Source organism: Martes martes (genome assembly GCF_963455335.1).
Source record: "Martes martes genome assembly, chromosome: 2".
NCBI classification, from domain to species: Eukaryota; Metazoa; Chordata; class Mammalia; order Carnivora; family Mustelidae; genus Martes; species Martes martes.
The window spans coordinates 68,313,522-68,329,271 of NC_137889.1; the positions used below are offsets into that span (position 1 = coordinate 68,313,522).

General features: G+C 47.3%; 1 protein-coding gene across 1 annotated transcript in view; it reads left to right on the plus strand.

Annotated features, from left to right (window-relative positions):
* FHIP1A (FHF complex subunit HOOK interacting protein 1A) overlaps positions 1-15,750 on the plus strand; it is a 244,968-nt gene that overhangs the window by 216,966 nt on the left and 12,252 nt on the right. The window contains exons 7-10 of the mRNA XM_080796952.1: positions 282-449; positions 1,353-1,432; positions 10,119-10,309; positions 12,948-14,069. Of these exons, the coding sequence (XP_080653078.1) occupies positions 282-449; positions 1,353-1,432; positions 10,119-10,309; positions 12,948-14,069 (1,561 nt within the window). The remainder of the gene's footprint in view (positions 1-281; positions 450-1,352; positions 1,433-10,118; positions 10,310-12,947; positions 14,070-15,750) is intronic.

The window sequence follows — 15,750 nt, forward strand, 5'->3', positions numbered from 1 at the left end:
GGTATTTGAACTGCATTTGATGATTAGAGTTGTCAGAACACTTGAATTGCTTTTTTATGTCTTTGCTTCTCCCTTACTGAATTAAAGGGCGGAAGCAGCATGAGGTGTCGTGGAATGTGAATAGGTTATAGGCTTCAGATGCGGCTCTGAAGCGGGTTCTGGTGGTTGGCGTGTCCTTGCCTTGATGGGGTCACTGCGGTGAGGCCAGGGGCCTTTGGGGGAAGCATGGATCACAGCATCGGGAGGACGCTCACCTGTGCTCATTCTGTCGTTGGTCCCAGGTGACTGTGGAGGAGGTCATGACCACAACTGCGTATCTGGACCTTTTCCTGCGTAGTATCTCCGAGCCAGCGCTACTCGAGATCTTCCTCCGTTTTATCCTCTTGCACCAGCATGAGAATGTCCACATCCTAGATACCCTCACGAGCCGAATCAACACCCCATTTCGGGTAAGGAGAGCCCCAGAGGAAGGGACTTTATAACTCAGAACAAATTTCAGGAGAGGTTTGTTTTGGGAATAAATGAGAAATATTATTTTTTCTATTCTTGTAGCTGTTATTATTATGACAACCATTCTGAATTCTACTGACCAGGTTTTAAGTCCATCCTGCTTAGCAGACAGACTAGACTAGTACTTTCTCACTGGGGCAAAAAATTACTTAAGTGGTCTGATGGAATGATAAAAAGCTTACTCCCAAAAGGGAACAATCAGTTTATAATACACCTTTGGGTATCCTCCCTGTTTGCCATTTATCTTTCCTTTTTGGAAATTAGAGAGTGAATGAATTCTTGTTTTTGACTGAACTTCTTAGAAAAGTGTATCGTCACAGCCTCAGCACTATTGGAAATGGAACCAAGGAGAATGTTTGCCCCAAACCCAAGAGATAAGCCAAGAGGAGCTGAGGCGGCTAAGAACTCTAGAGGGGGTGCTGGTCAGGGCATTTGCAATATTCTGGTAGCCCTGTCTTGTAAATAACCAGCACCATATTTGAAAATAACTTGGGAAAACAAGTGCCAAGCAGGAGATCATGTGTGTGGGTGTGTATGTGTGTGTATTGGAGAGTGGTAGGGGCTTGCTTATGTGGATCTGTAAAAGTTGGAAATAAGAGCAAAGGCATTTTAGAGGAGGGTAATTCTATGTAATGGCATAATTCTAGGCATAGGCTTTCTAATCAAATCCTATAGGAGAATGAAAAGCCTTCACACACACACACACAACAGGAGCATGTTTTTCTCAAAGCTGCTAAAAAAGGAGGCCATTTTATTTTGTAATTCTGATTTATTTTCCATCTGTGGGGAGTAGAGCTATCCTTCCAATATGTGAAATAGAATGTGTGTTTATTGCTTCCCAGCTCTGTGTGGTGTCCCTGGCATTATTTAGAACTCTTATCGGTTTACATTGCGAAGATGTGATGTTACAACTAGTTCTAAGGTGAGTTGCCATCTTTTGTTCTCTCTAAAGGAAAACTCAAGTCTATACTGTCGCTATTATATTTGGGGTGGTGGGTAATAGACGCTAAATAGGGGCCATGCTTCTAAGGAAAAAGGTTACCGAGGATATGAGTCTTATTTCTGTATTATTTCCCAAAGTTAATTTTAGTTTTACTAACAAGAGTTTGTAGGGGGCTAAATACATTGTATTATAATATATCCTCCTGGAAATAATAGGCTCTTTGGAAATCTACAGACTCTGAAAGCTCCTCTGGTCTGCGGCTGAATGACCTTCTCCTGAAGTACATTTCTGGGGGCGTGTGGTATTGGAAATGACTTTCCCAAATATGAAATGTTCTTGATATATAATTTCTGTGACTCTTGCTTTCCTAATGGTACACCGACAACGTGCACTCTCTGACCTCAGAGGATGTTTCAATTAAATTCAGTAAATATTTAATGAGTACTTCCTGGGTACAAGTCAGAAGAGAGTAGGGCATGGGGTAGACAGATCGGAAAGGACTTCTAAACAAGGTAGAAAAAGTATGACCTCCAGAAGTACAGGTGAGAAAGGTTTCGGCAAACAGCTGTTATTTGAGGAGAGGTGTCAGGAAGCAAAGTGGACGGCTATTAGGATGACACTGATCTCGTTGTTAGGCGGGGGCCTCAGGAACACTGAATCCTGCCTTGGCCCAGCTCTGCCTCTCCTTCTGGGGTCCCGCAGGGAAGCATCTGCTTTGGCAAAGGAAGAGAGAAAGAGTTGGCTGGGGTGCGAGCCTCCTACCTCTCTGTCTGGTGGTGTGGAAGCAAAAAGGGAAAAAGCCAACCAGGGCTGCCTAGCACACCCTTCTCCCTCCTCCCCATTTTAATGGATGTTCTGACCCTTCCTTTGACCCCTCCTTGGGAAAGAGGGCAGAAGAAGCCTGGGGCAGGGGAAAGGGAGAAGACTTGGACTGCCCCTGGTCGCCATTGAGGTTTTGACATCACACTGAGGAGATGGCATTCCAAGTGAAAGTGACGATGTCTCCGGCATGCTAGCTGTGGAAAGGTAGGGGGATGGCGAGGTGATGGTGGGGCAGGAGCACAGGCTGCACCCAGGAACATGTCAGAAATGCAGGTGCTTGGCCTTGTCCCAGGTGTGCCAGCTCGAACTCTGGGGGTGGGCGGGACCCAGCGAGCTGTGGTTTAACGAACTTTCCAGGGGATTCAGCTGCCCCGCCAATTCTGAGAACCACTGGTCGAAGGAAGGGTACAGTGCTGCTCGAGCCTTCTACAAATGGACTGATTAAAAAAGCCAGGCTGCGAAAGGTGGTGGTGGCATCCTGGTGGAGTCTTACAGAGTAGCCATTTGATGGGAGAGCATCTCTTCTTCATTTTCTCAGTGTAAACAGAGTCTTAGGGGTTTAGAGGAGGTCATCAGTAACTGATCTTAAGGCATTGGCAAAGACCAACTCTAATCACGAAGAGAGAGCCTCGGTAGTATGGCTAGGATGTTTGGGGTGGAACGGCCCATCCTGATAGGATTGCTTCAGCCACCCGTCACGTCTCTGCTGACGTGACGGATGCATTAGCAAAACCTGAACATAATCCGTCATAGACACTTGTTAAAGCCCTTTTTTATTGCCAAAAACCAGCCTTTGGCTCCAACAAGGCTAAAACCTGATTATATTTAAATGTTAAATTTGTAACCACTGCTTCTTGGGTGCCATGAAACACAGCCCTCCTTCTCAGGGGCCCTGGAACCCCGCAGAGCTTCTCCCCTCTGAGCTGCCATGTCAGACTGGGCCTGGCTGCTGGCCTCTGGCCGTTTGGCCTCTGGCCGTTCAGGGCCTTCCACATGGGGAACGAACACTCCTCACTTTTGTCTTCTCATAAAGTGGTACTCATTGTGTTCAGAACTGTCCCCAGAGACGGCATTAGCTTCTTTTTGAGACCAGGCATGAACCATGTGAAGGGGAAGAGATCAGCTCATGGCTGCGACATTTCCGTGTGTGGGTCAGGGCTAGTCAGTCTTTCTGCCTGGGGTCATGGAAGACTTGTCCCATGTAACCACCTGCTCTCAGGCTCTCTGAGCCTGACTGCCTTCCCTGCTGAGAGTGATGGGATGATATGATGATGATCGTGGCCCTGGATTTAATATTTTATTTCTAATTCCACCTCGCTGCCTGGGAGATGCCACTAGGGGAGCGGATGAGGGGATGTATGTGGGAGTCAGGCACATGGTGGCCTTGTGGGAAGCCTTTGCTTCCTGGTCTCTGACCTCTGAAAGGTGGGCTCCTTCCCCTCTCACATTTTAAATTATTTTTAATTGTCGTAACGTACATAATGGAAAATTTACCACCGTCACCGTACAGTTCAGTGGTATTGAATATATCCACTTGGTGGTGTGGCCCTTGCTACCATCCACCTCCCGCTCCCTCGCTTCGCCACACCAACATCCTGCACCCGGTCTACACTCATTCACTGTTCTCCCTCCGCCCGCCCCTGGGGCTGCTCTTCCATTTTCTGTCTCTGTGCATTTGCCCACTCTAGGGACCTCAACTACGCAGAGTCATACCCTTTGGGTTCCTGAATCATTTCACTTAGCGTAGTGTCTTCAGGTCATTTCGTGTGTGAGAATTTCCTTGTTTCTTAAGGCTGAATAATACTCAACTATTTATGTTGTTTATCCATTTATCGTTGATGGACCTTTTGGGTTGTTTCCACTTTCTGGCTCTTGTGAACAATGCTGCTATGAATGTAAGAGTGCAGATACCTCTCTTCAGCACCCTGCTTTCAATTCTTGTGGGTAAGTTACCCAGAAGTGGGATTGCTGAATCATGTGGCAATTCTACCTGAAATTTTTTCTGTTTTCCATAACAGCGGCACCGTTTTACATGCCCACCAACAGTGTGCCAGGGCTCCAGGTCCTCCATATCCCTGCCAACACTTGTTATTTTCTGCCCAAGAAATGGTGTTTTAATAATCAAGCAAAAATGACAGGCAGATTTGAAGAACCAACTAGAGCTCTTGGAAATAAAAACTGATTATTACAGTGAAGAATCAAGGGCTTGGGAAAATAGCGTGTAAGACAGAAATTAAGTGAGAATTAATGAATGAGGAGCTAGATTGAAGAAGTTACTAAATTTGAAGCAGAAAGTGATAAAGAGATTAAAAATATGAGGCCAAGGCTAGGATGCTGGCGGTTAATCTGATAAAGGGTAACATATCCCATTAGAGTGAGAGTGAGCTGCTGGCCAATTTGACCTATTCCAGTTTTCGAATTCCTATCTCATAATAAGGTGTTTGGAAGAATCAGTTCTGGTGGCATTTGTGAAAAATGTCTTGAAACAGTACTACACAAATTTAAGGGAGGAGAATTTCCTGGAAAAGACATCTTAAACTAATGAAAACATTGTCTTTTCTGATTTAGAATCTGTATAGAAGCAAGGACAGTGAAAAATCCTTCTTCTTCTAGTCATTTAAACTTTATCTGAAGGGACATAAAAAACCAGATTTATAATCTGTCCTTTCTGTTGCCACGGTGGTGGTTCGAGTGTGTGTGATAGACTTGTAGATCGGAGAGGCGGCAGAGCAGACAGGATTCTGTGAATCCATTTAATGAAGCTATTTGTTAGGTGATAAATAGTAATGACAGGACAATTTTTGTTGCAATCTAAATACTCTTAAATATTGATATTTCAAAGTGATTATCTACTTGTAACTGATATGTTTCTTTCAGTTAACATAGTATTAGGAAATGTAAGTTGAAATAAGGTACCCCCAAAGAGAGGCTATTTTAGTGAGCGAAAGCCAGGGAGAAGCTGCCCACCTCCATGGATGTGATGTACAATAGGTCAAAGTCAGGCAGAAGATGCTGATAAGCAAGGAAGTGACAGATCATCCCACGTTCCTGGGACTGGCCAGTTTAGCCGCCCCCCCCCCAATTAAATATTTTATTTATTTATTTGACAGAAAGAGAGAGAGCACAAGCAGAGGGAGCAGCAGGCAAAGGGAGAAAGAGAGGAAGAAGCAGGCTCCCCACTGAGTAGGGATCCCTGACCCAGGACTCAATTCTAGGACCCTGGAATCATGACCTGAGCTGAAGACAGATGTTTAACTGACTGAGCCACCCAAGTGCCGCACCCCCACCCCGAAAAATTTTTTTTAAAGATTTTATTTATTTATTTTGAGAGAGAGAGAGAATGCTTGGGGGTGGGGTAGGGGCAGAAGGAGAGAGAGAATCTCAAGCAGAGTCCGCGCTGGGTGCTGAGCCCAATGTGGGGCTCGATCACATGACCACAATGATCGTGACCTGAGCTGAAATCAAGTCAGATGCTTAGCCCAATGCACCACCCAGGTACCCCTAGGCAAAATTTAATTGCTTAATATCCTGAATGTCATTTATGAATATTCTGGTAGGGCATTTTTTTTCCCCCAGAAGTGCTGGTCCATTGTCAGGTTTTTTAACTGCATTGCCTGTTGTGTTCAGATAGATTATTTGCTTCAAGAGAAGCTGTGTGTCCACTTCAGGAAAATGTCCATCTTGTATGGGAGTTAGGTGTCTGGGAGGAAAGTTAAAAAAAAAAAAAAAAGGCAAGCCCGTGTAGCATAAGATGAATAGGAGAAATAGGAGAAATATGGTCCAGATATCTTTGAAAAACAATCTGTTAAAATGTACTGATGTTGCTTTGTAGATTTGGGCCTACCTGGGCATTGCCAAGGTTCTCACCAGCTCCTAGAAGCACGTTGTTCCTTCATCGTACTTACTTCACTGCGTCGTTTTGCTTGTGTTGCCCGTCAGTGTAGCGAGCGGTAGGCAATATATGGGCTTTGTTATTGATTGCCTGTCATTGATTTGTTATTGATTGCCTGTCACTGAGCTGTTTCAGAAGCGATGATGATACTTGCTTCAGGGAGTGATATCCAGGGAAATAGACAGTAGGTGCAGGGTTGCCGAGGGTCGCCTGGGAAGGTGATGCAGAAAGGGAGGACAGGGTGGGCAGTATCGTTTTTTCCTGCTGTATTATAGGCAGCTTTGGGTAACCAGGGTCTCTACAATTAGATAGTTATTCGTTTTTTATTATTTCTACTACTTTCCCCTATTTAAACAAAGCATCCAAACAGAGTTAGTATGAATGGATAGATGGCTTGATCACAAGCACCTGTACTGAATTCCCGAGTGATTTTTCTTTTCTCCACAGCTACTTTGTTATGATATTTGACATTAGGGCATCTTCTGACATTCATTCTGTTCCCAATCTTTCCCTGTAAATGCTGGGAAGACAGAAGTTCAATGCATGGTTTTCCCACACTTCCCTCTGGGATAATCCTTCATTACAGAGACACACTAGAAGTACTGCTTTGAATACAAGGTGGGGTGGGGGTTACCCATTTGAACTAAATCTCCATTTTCAATTTGATAGAACCTCTCCTTCAGATTCCTATAGAGGAATCTCCCTTTATTTGATTTACTCAGAAGAAAATTCTTAGTTTCTCCTGAAAACATGTGTTTGCGAAGCTGCAAATTCCCAGCAACTCCTGATTCTAATATAATTTCACACTACCCACTGGTGATATTTGATAAATAGCTTTATTAGGTTTGATCCAGTGTTCCATTTTTAAAAAATACTTCCAAACAAAGAGTAGAAATCTGTGTATATCAATTTAAATCATGAACTATGCTTAGTTTGAGCTGTAAGTCGTCATCGAGTTCCTGCAGTATGTGAAAGCGTCGAAGCAGTTTATTTCTGAAATAATTAATGATGAAAATAAGGAGACGATAAATCCTGTGTCATCTGAGTTTCCCTGGGCCTCACCAGCTTGTGAGAACAGAACAGTTCCTATCAGCAAGCACATGGTGTGTTTCTTCTGACCCTCACCCCTCATGTGAGACCTTGGTCTGAGGGAGGGCTTTTAATGCATGGTCATGAACAGGTCTGTCCCCCACCGCCATTGCCACGGCGATGTCTGACGTGACCTATTCTGGCCCCAAGGCCCCTGTGGTTGGTGCATCTCACTCCGCCCCAGCCCGGTTCCCTCCTGAGGCTACACTGCCCACTCTTGTGCCTCAGGGCCCCCACTGTGCCCATGCAAACAGAGAAGAGAAAGCCTCTCTCCTCCGCATCCTTCTGTCACCAGAGTGTCTCTGCTCACAGAGATCCTTGTGAGAAGAATTCCTTTATCTTCCACCCACAACTTCTGTTTCTTCTCCGTGGGTGTTCAGATACAAGACCCCAAGAATTAGCACAGACCTGCCCCCTGTCCCATACTGCCCTCTCCTCTCTTTCCCTTTCTGCTTTTATGACCTTTGATTTCCATGCACTCTAGCTCGAGAAAGTAGACAGGTGGGGTCTGTCTTCATCTTGGCCACAGCAAGTTGAGGTGTCCAGTGTGTGTGGGTCTGGCGCCTGCGGGTGTGGGGGAGACATGGGGGGACCCCTGGGCAGAGCACTGGGTGGACAGCTTGGTGTTCTTCGAGAATGGAAGGGGTAAGTGGCAAGGTTGTCATTTCATACCTTGAGAGTTATTAAGACCTTTAGTGTAGGGGCGCCTGGGTGGCTCAGTGGGTTAAGCCTCTGCCTTCGGCTCAGGTCATGGTCTCAGGGCCCTGGGATCGAGCCCCGTATCGGGCTCTCTGCTCAGCAGGGAGCCTGCTTCCCTGCTCTCTCTCTGCCTCTCTGGCTACTCTGTTAAATAAATAAACAAAATCTTTAAAAAAAAAAAAAAGACCTTTAGTGTAAAGTACCACAAAACAAATTCAGTCTCTTTTCCCCCTTGACTCAGGCTCGAGCAGCTGGGCAGCCGTTAATGTATCTGTAGGTCTCCTCAGTTGGAGCAACAGGAGATGTGGGAGAGTTGTTTTCCGGCCTCACTCCCTACCCTGAAAAGTGTACTTTTATCTCTTTCACCTGAATCCTTCATCATGGCTTGGTTTCATCGGCACTGCCTCTTTCTCAAGAGCTAAAAACAGAACCAAAAACATTCTGGTTGATTGAAGATTGTGGTTGTTAAAAGAAGGGCTCCGGGTCCTTGGGAATTGGCTTCTACATTCACGGGATACTTGGCTCTGGTGTGGCGCCTCCACCCCATTTGTTTAAAGAAACAGGATAGTCTCTCTCCCTGTTGAGAAAGTAAGCCATTTAAGCAAACTTTATTCTACCCATGAAGCCTACTGATGTGCTCTAAGAGTCAGAAACCATTGCCCAGATTTTTTTGTCTCTAGGTTTGTAGTGATACTAAGATATTTTGATCACCAACTCAAAGTGTTTTTGTTAAAGGGGGCCCAGTCCTCCTTGGTGAGCCCTTGGCCACTGTGATGTGATTTATAATTAATACATATTTGGTCTACATCTTGTGTCTGGCACAGAGCTCCTGTGGAATTTTGGAATTTCTGACGTGATGAGAGAAACAAAGGTGTGTTTGTTATGTTAATGAGGCAACACTAGGACCCAAATCTAAGGATGGAGGCTGGTTGCCTGGAGACTGAACCATGTGATCAGAGGGTTAGAACTCAGTCCCACTCCCCTTACCTCCAGGGCAGGGGAAAGGAACTGGAGGTTAAATTTGCTGCCAGTGGTCAGTGATTTAATCAATCATGTCTATATAATGAAGTCTCCCTAAAAATCGAAGAAGATTGGGTTCAGAACCTTCTGGGCTGTTGCACACATGGAGCTGTGGGGAGAAGGGCACACTCAAAGCATGGCTCTGAGCCCTTTCCCCACACCCTTCACTGTGCATCTCTTCCTTCTGACTCTTCCTGAGTTCTCTCCTTTTCTAACAAACCAGTGATCCAGGAAATAAAATGTTTCTCTGAGATCCCTGAGCCACTGCAGGGAGATTATTGGAACCTCTGATTTTAGCGGGTTGGTCAGATGAGGCTGGTGATTGTCATCTGCAGTGTGTGTGTGTGGGGGGGGTGGGGGCAGTCTTGTAGGACCGAACCCTTAACCTGTGGAATGCGACCTTGTCTCCAGGTAGGTGAGGTCAGAGCTGAGCTGAATTGAAGGATGCCCTGCTGGAGCTTTGCTTGCTTGTCAGTGTGGGGAAACCCTTCCCCCTCTCCGTAAACCCCATGTTGGAACCGGCGACCAGAACACCATTAGTCACCGTATTTTGTGAGACGAGGTTTGCACCGTGGAGTGGGTCTTTGTCTTTTCATGCAACTGCAGTCATTCAGTGCCCACGATAAGCCACCATTTCTAAAACAAACTAATAAAGGAGGTCCTTGCTCTGGTAGCATGTTGTACTGAGGAGGCAGACACAGAAGTGATTATGACTCTAGGTGACAGCGTGTTGGTAGAGGCTGGCGAGTATAGCAGAGGGAGGCCATGGCTCTGTTGAAGCAGGAAGCCCAGAGGCCTTCCTGGAGAGGGAGGCACTGAAGCTGGACTTCATGCGATGACAGGGCATTAGTGAGGAAGGAAAGAGGAACATGGTAGGGATGAAGTTCACACTGGGCTTAGACCCATTAGGAGGGGAGGCGGTTCATGGAGGTTACAGCACAGAGGACGTGATGTGCTCTGCAGAGTGGGGGTTCTGCCAGAAGAAAGAAGCCCTTGGTGGGTCTTAAGCGACGGGGTGATCCCTGGGGGCTGGTGGGACGGCTGGGTTGGAAGCAGAGAGAGGAAGAGTCTGGCACCGGCTGGGGCTAGGCTGATGGGAGCGGGCATCACAGAGGCCGAACGCAGCCCATGTTGTCCTTCCAGGTACCTGATCCCTTGCAACCATATGATGCTGAGCCAGAGGTGGGCTGTGAAGGAGAGAGACTGCTACTCTGTGTCTGCGGCCAAGCTGCTCGCCCTGACCCCCGTCTGCTGCTCCAGCGGGATCACCCTGACGCTTGGCAACCAGGAGAGGGATTATATTCTCTGGTCGAAGTGGACGCATGGTAGTGCAGGTAAAGGGACCTGGCTAGTGAATGGAAGGATGCCAGGTGCGATTCCTCCTCGGGGTGTGTGTCTCTTTGGGCAGATAGGGTATAATGTCCTGGGTCCCATTTCTTTTATGAATCCCTGGGTGGTTGGTGGTTTTCTTCTGCCTCTGGAGTTATAGCCTCTTTGTAATCAATGTGCATTGAGATGCCCACCAGTCCCCGGGTCAGTGTTCCCAGACTTTTATTTTAACTGGGCTTCCTGGTGGCCTCCTCAGAGTATGGATACAGAAACATGTACCAGCAGAATTGGGGTGGGGGTGTGGAGATGGTTCTAGTTAAGATGGGACTAGCCCTTATTTTAATTTACAAAATGACTCATTTGTGGATGCTTGCCTGCCAACAACATATCATTGTAAAACTTAAAATTTGTGAGATGAGGGGCGCCTGGGTGGCTCAGTTGTTAAGTGTCCGCCTTCGGCTCAGGTCATGATCTCATGGTTCTGGGATCGAGCCCCGCATCTGGCTCCCTGCTCTGTGGGAAGTCTGCTTCTCCCTCTTCCACTCCCTCTGCTTGTGTTCCCTCTTTCACTGTCTTTCTCTCTCTGTTATATAAATAAAACCTTAAATTTGTGAGATGGCAGCAGTATCTGATTCATTTGATTAACCTACTGTGGGCTTTTAAAAAAAAATATTCTGTTTTTTAAAAATAGGAGTTATAGTGCTTGTGCTGTTTGCCAGCTACAGTTGATCTTATGCAAGTAAACTTTAATTGGTCACCTGGATCAGCCTGGTCTCTCAGGCAGGCAGTAACAAAGGGGGATTTGTTCACGCTTAGTGGTCGGAAGGCTGTTTCAGTTCAGGGAGGTTCTGCCTGACCTGTGACCGCTAGGAAAGAGTCCAGCTCCGGAACTGACCCCAGTGTTTCCAGTTTGTATTCTGATGTCCCCCCAAACAATGTCATCCTGTCTACCCAGGTACCGTCCTGTCCAATAAAGCATATTTTGTCTAAGAGTGGGCTCCTTGACTAAGAAAATATCAGGGTGTTTGGTGTCAATGTAACTGTTACAAATTAAGGTTGTCACACTGATTCTTTATTTATTTTTTTTTTTTTTAAAGATTTTATTCATTTACTTGACAGACAAGTAGGCAGAGAGGCAGGCAGAGAGAGAGGAGAAAGCAGGCTCTCCATGGAGCAGAGAGCCCGATGTGGGGCTCAATCCCAGGACTCTGGGATCATGACCTGAGCCGAAAGCAGAGGCTTTAACCCACTGAGCCACCCAGGCGCCCCACACTGATTCTTTAAATAAAGGTACAGTGTGTCATGGAAATTAATAATTTATGTGACAGGGGAACAAGTTGTATTTTAAAGATACTTTCCTCTTAGGTGCTAATATGGATATCTTCTATTTTCCCACCAGTAGTCAGCTTTTAGAACCTATTTGAAAGGGGCGCCTGGGTGGCTCAGTGGGTTAAAGCCTCTGCCTTTGGCTCAGGTCATGATCCCAGGGTCCTGGGATTGAGCCCCGCATCTGGCTCTCTGCTCAGCAGAGAGCCTGCTTCCTCCTCTCTCTCTCTGCCTGCCTCTCTGCCTACTTGTGATCTCTTGTCTGTCAAATAAATAAATAAATAATCTTAAAAAAAAGAAAAAGAACCTATTTGAAAATTGATGTCTTTTTTATTTACTCAGAAAGTTGTTTCAAGAATGATTCTGGGGCTGACCTTGCTGCAGAATTCAAAATTTAAGTTAAGCAGACAATTGCCGAGTGCCCCCAACTTTGGCCACGTTCTTTCCTTAATCCTCTGAAGAAAGTAGTGCTTCCATTTTACAGATGAAAAAACGTACTCAGAGGAAGTGACTCGTCCAGGGTTCACAGCTGATAGGTTTTCTGATCCCCAATTCCATGTTCTTTTGGGTTGCTTTCCAGTGCATGGGTGCCCTAACGGATGGATGGTTGCATAGGCAGGCGGGGGTAGACAGGTCATGTCATCTCCAATTCTGGCCCCGCCTCCTAGAGATTTAGATGACAAAGAGACAAAGATGCTTGCAAAGGTGTGGCATCAAACGAAGTGAGCACAGAGGTTGACCTCAAACAGATCTTCTGTCTCTGAGCGTCAGTTTCTTTGCCTGTAAATGGGGCAAATGCTATCTGCCACAGAAGGCTGTTGGGAGGCGCAGTTAGTGTGGATAAAGCTCCCACCATAGGAGAAATGGTGGCGTTCTAGGTCTCCTCTGGCTGTGCTGAGGGTAGGGGTTCTGTTCCCAGCATTCCTTCTTCTTCTTTTTTTCTTTTTTAAAGATTATTTATTTGTTTATAGAGAGCATGATGGAGGGAGGGTCAGAAGAAGAGCAAGGGAGAGAGAGAATCTCAAGTAAATGCAGACCTCGATCTCAAGACCCTGAAATCATGAGCTGAAATCAAGAGTTGGACGCTTAACCAGTTGAGCCACCCAGGCACCCCCTTAGCGTTCTTTCTTAAAAACAAATAATTTTTTTTTATTATTCAGAAATCATTTAATCAGAAATTATTCGAACTAAAGTAGCTGGTGAGACAGAATCTTAGCACCCGAGTGAGTCCCGCCTGTGTCCCCTGCCTGTGTCGCCTCAACTCTTGTAAGGGCAAGAGAGGGGCTCATTCTGATGTGTCTGTGCCTCCCGTGGCAGGGACCGCGGAGCAGCCACCGGCTGAGGCGTTCTCTCCGTCGGCCTGCATCGTGGAGTACGGCAAAGCCCTGGACGTCAGCTACCTGCAGTACCTGTGGGAGGCCCACGCCAACATCCTCTGCTGCATGAGGGACTGCCGAGCCTGGTCTGCCCTGTATGACGGAGACTCTCCCGACCCTGAGACCTTTTGCCAGGGTCTGACAGAGGACAGTGCTCTCACCCCTACCTATCCGGTGTTCCGGCTCCCGCAGCAGCTCGCCAGGAAGACTGGCCCCGTGCTGGCTCCAAGAAAGGACAAGAGCCACACGGAACTGGAGTGGGATGACAGCTACGACACGGGCATCTCCTCGGGGGCAGACGTGGGTTCCCCTGGGCCTTTCGATGATCTGGAGAATTCAGGCCCACCGGCACCTCTCGATCCCCCCAAACACATCCAGGAGATGAAGAAGAACGCCATCCTGCGCTTCAAAGGGTCCTACATCGAGGAGTCTGACTTTCAGGATGATGTGATGGTGTACAGGCTGTGTGCCGAGAAGGACGCTGAGGACACGAGGGATTCCCAGGAGGGGAGCGCAAGGCCCTCCAGCCCAGCCCAGACTGAGGATCGGGGTCCCCCGCTGAGCAATGGCCCCCTGCCCCATGCTCAGTCAGAAACAGACTCAGAGGAGGAACAGAATAAAGACAGTTCAGACCCGTTTCAAAATGTATCCGAGGAAGCGAAACAAGAAGACGAGCCTGAGACAGCTGTGGAATCGAACTCCGAGTCAGCGCCTCCCCTCTCCGAGGCGGAACACAATTCAGACCCAATGGAGGTGAACCCGGGGGCCGACGATTTCATTGCCCAGTATGACCAAATCATTAAGGAACTGGATTCTGGCACCGAGGGCTCCATAGAACAGAAGTTCTCCTCCCCTGATCTCTTGAATCTCTCGAAAGAGCAAGAGGGGAAGGAAGAAGAGAACGAAGGAGAAAAGGAGGCCCCGGAAGAGGACGAGGACGACTTTGATTCTTTTATAGCAGAAACCCCCACCACGGATACTGTGCCATCCCCGTTTGGGGCGAGAGATGAGCCTGCCTTTGCCAGTCACCGTCCTGTGAGGACTCAGAGCACCCCATTCACAGGTGATGATCTCAAATTGCTTTCTGAGTTCTGCTTTTGAAAATACGTGTAGGTTTCGTGACGGGAAAGGGAAGTAGGGGGAGGGAAGGAGCATTATCAGTTTTCTTAACAGGGGGGTCCAAGTATTTCCGTGAAGAGCAGAGAGGGATGGTTTCATTTTCAATTTATTTTATCCTGTCGTTCTAGCAGTCTTCCCCACCCACCCCCCCGCCTATGCCCAGCCAATCAGAGGATGTATTACACAGTCGAGTAACTACTTCCCATGATACTTGTGTGATAAAGTAAGGGGACCGATGAAACCACACCAAAAAATCCATTCTCATTATTTAATAGCCTCATTTTCTTTAGTTTAATTATTTTTTGTCCACAACGTGTGTTTTTGGATGTATTGAAGAAATGATGGTGGTTTCCCTCACGAGAATGTACGCTGCGCGAAGGTGCGGGAGTTGGGTTGTTCTCCGCACTCCATTCTCCGCACCCGCTGAGTAAGTGTGGCTGTGTACACACATCAGAGACCATGGGCGTTAGTTACACCTTTGCTTGGGAGCTCATTTCGGATCATCACAGAACATTCCCCCCAAAATAAGCAGACTAGACCCACGTAAACCTGTAACTCTGGGGGAGAATGGGCGTGTCTAGTGACACACCCCCAACAACAGGGAGCAATCATATGAGAGCCGAGGGCCTAGGACAGGCTATCGGATAAGTGGATTGAGTTGAGGAATTGATAGAAAACATCCTGAAATAGTAGCTAGTAAAATCCGAATCTGCCTCCCAGAGGGAACTGGAGGGGAGTGTTTATCAAACACAGGGAAGGCTGGGGCGGGACCCCTGAACAGTGTTCAGGCAGCGAGGAGAGGTCCCATTAGGAGCTGACCTCACAGAGGGACAGACCGTGACCTTGGAGTCGGGCCTGTGGGGGGATCCTGGCTCTAGCACTTGCAGCTGTGAGGTCCCGAACCCTCCGATTGCTCCTGTGGGGCCGAAATGGGCTCGTGGGCGCAGGGGTGTGTGTGTGTTGTTATTCCCCTCGCTCAAACCGCCCAGGGCTGCTTCTGCTGAGGCTTGCCCTTCCCTGGCAGGCAGCCAGCAGCTGGGTCCGTCTATACCAGGCTCCACCTGCTTGGGTCACCCCAAAGAGGAGAAACCACGTTATCTTCTGGTCTGGCCCAGAAGGCTTAATGTAATTTCAAGTAGCTCTCGCCCCTCCTCCAGGATTTATTCATCTATTTACTGGTGCCTGACAATTTATTTAAAGAGGGAGAAAGCTTTTAATCCCACAATGAAAAGGCTTGAGGTTCTAGTTGAGGTAACATTTCAGTGTGAATGGGTTTTAATTAAAATCCAATCAGTCATAGTAAGAAGGATTAGATAATCTCAGTTTTCCCCGGTGATAGGGGGAAGGGGAGGGGAGGGGGCAGGAAGGCCCTGGCTGCCTAAAGGAGGGGCAGAGAGCTTAGTGTGGGGGAAAGGGGCACTAAGTCCCCCCATTTTGCCTGGGGCCTGCCCTCTTGACTCTGACCAGGTGGACATCGCCATTTTGCAGTTGCTCTCCCGAAAGGAGATGCCAGGAAATCCCAGCTTTCTTAGAAAGGAGCTTCGGCCCTGGGAAATATGTAGATTGAGGAAATAATATCTAGTGTAGGGCAAGAAGTAAAAGCTAATACAACACCTTATTAAATA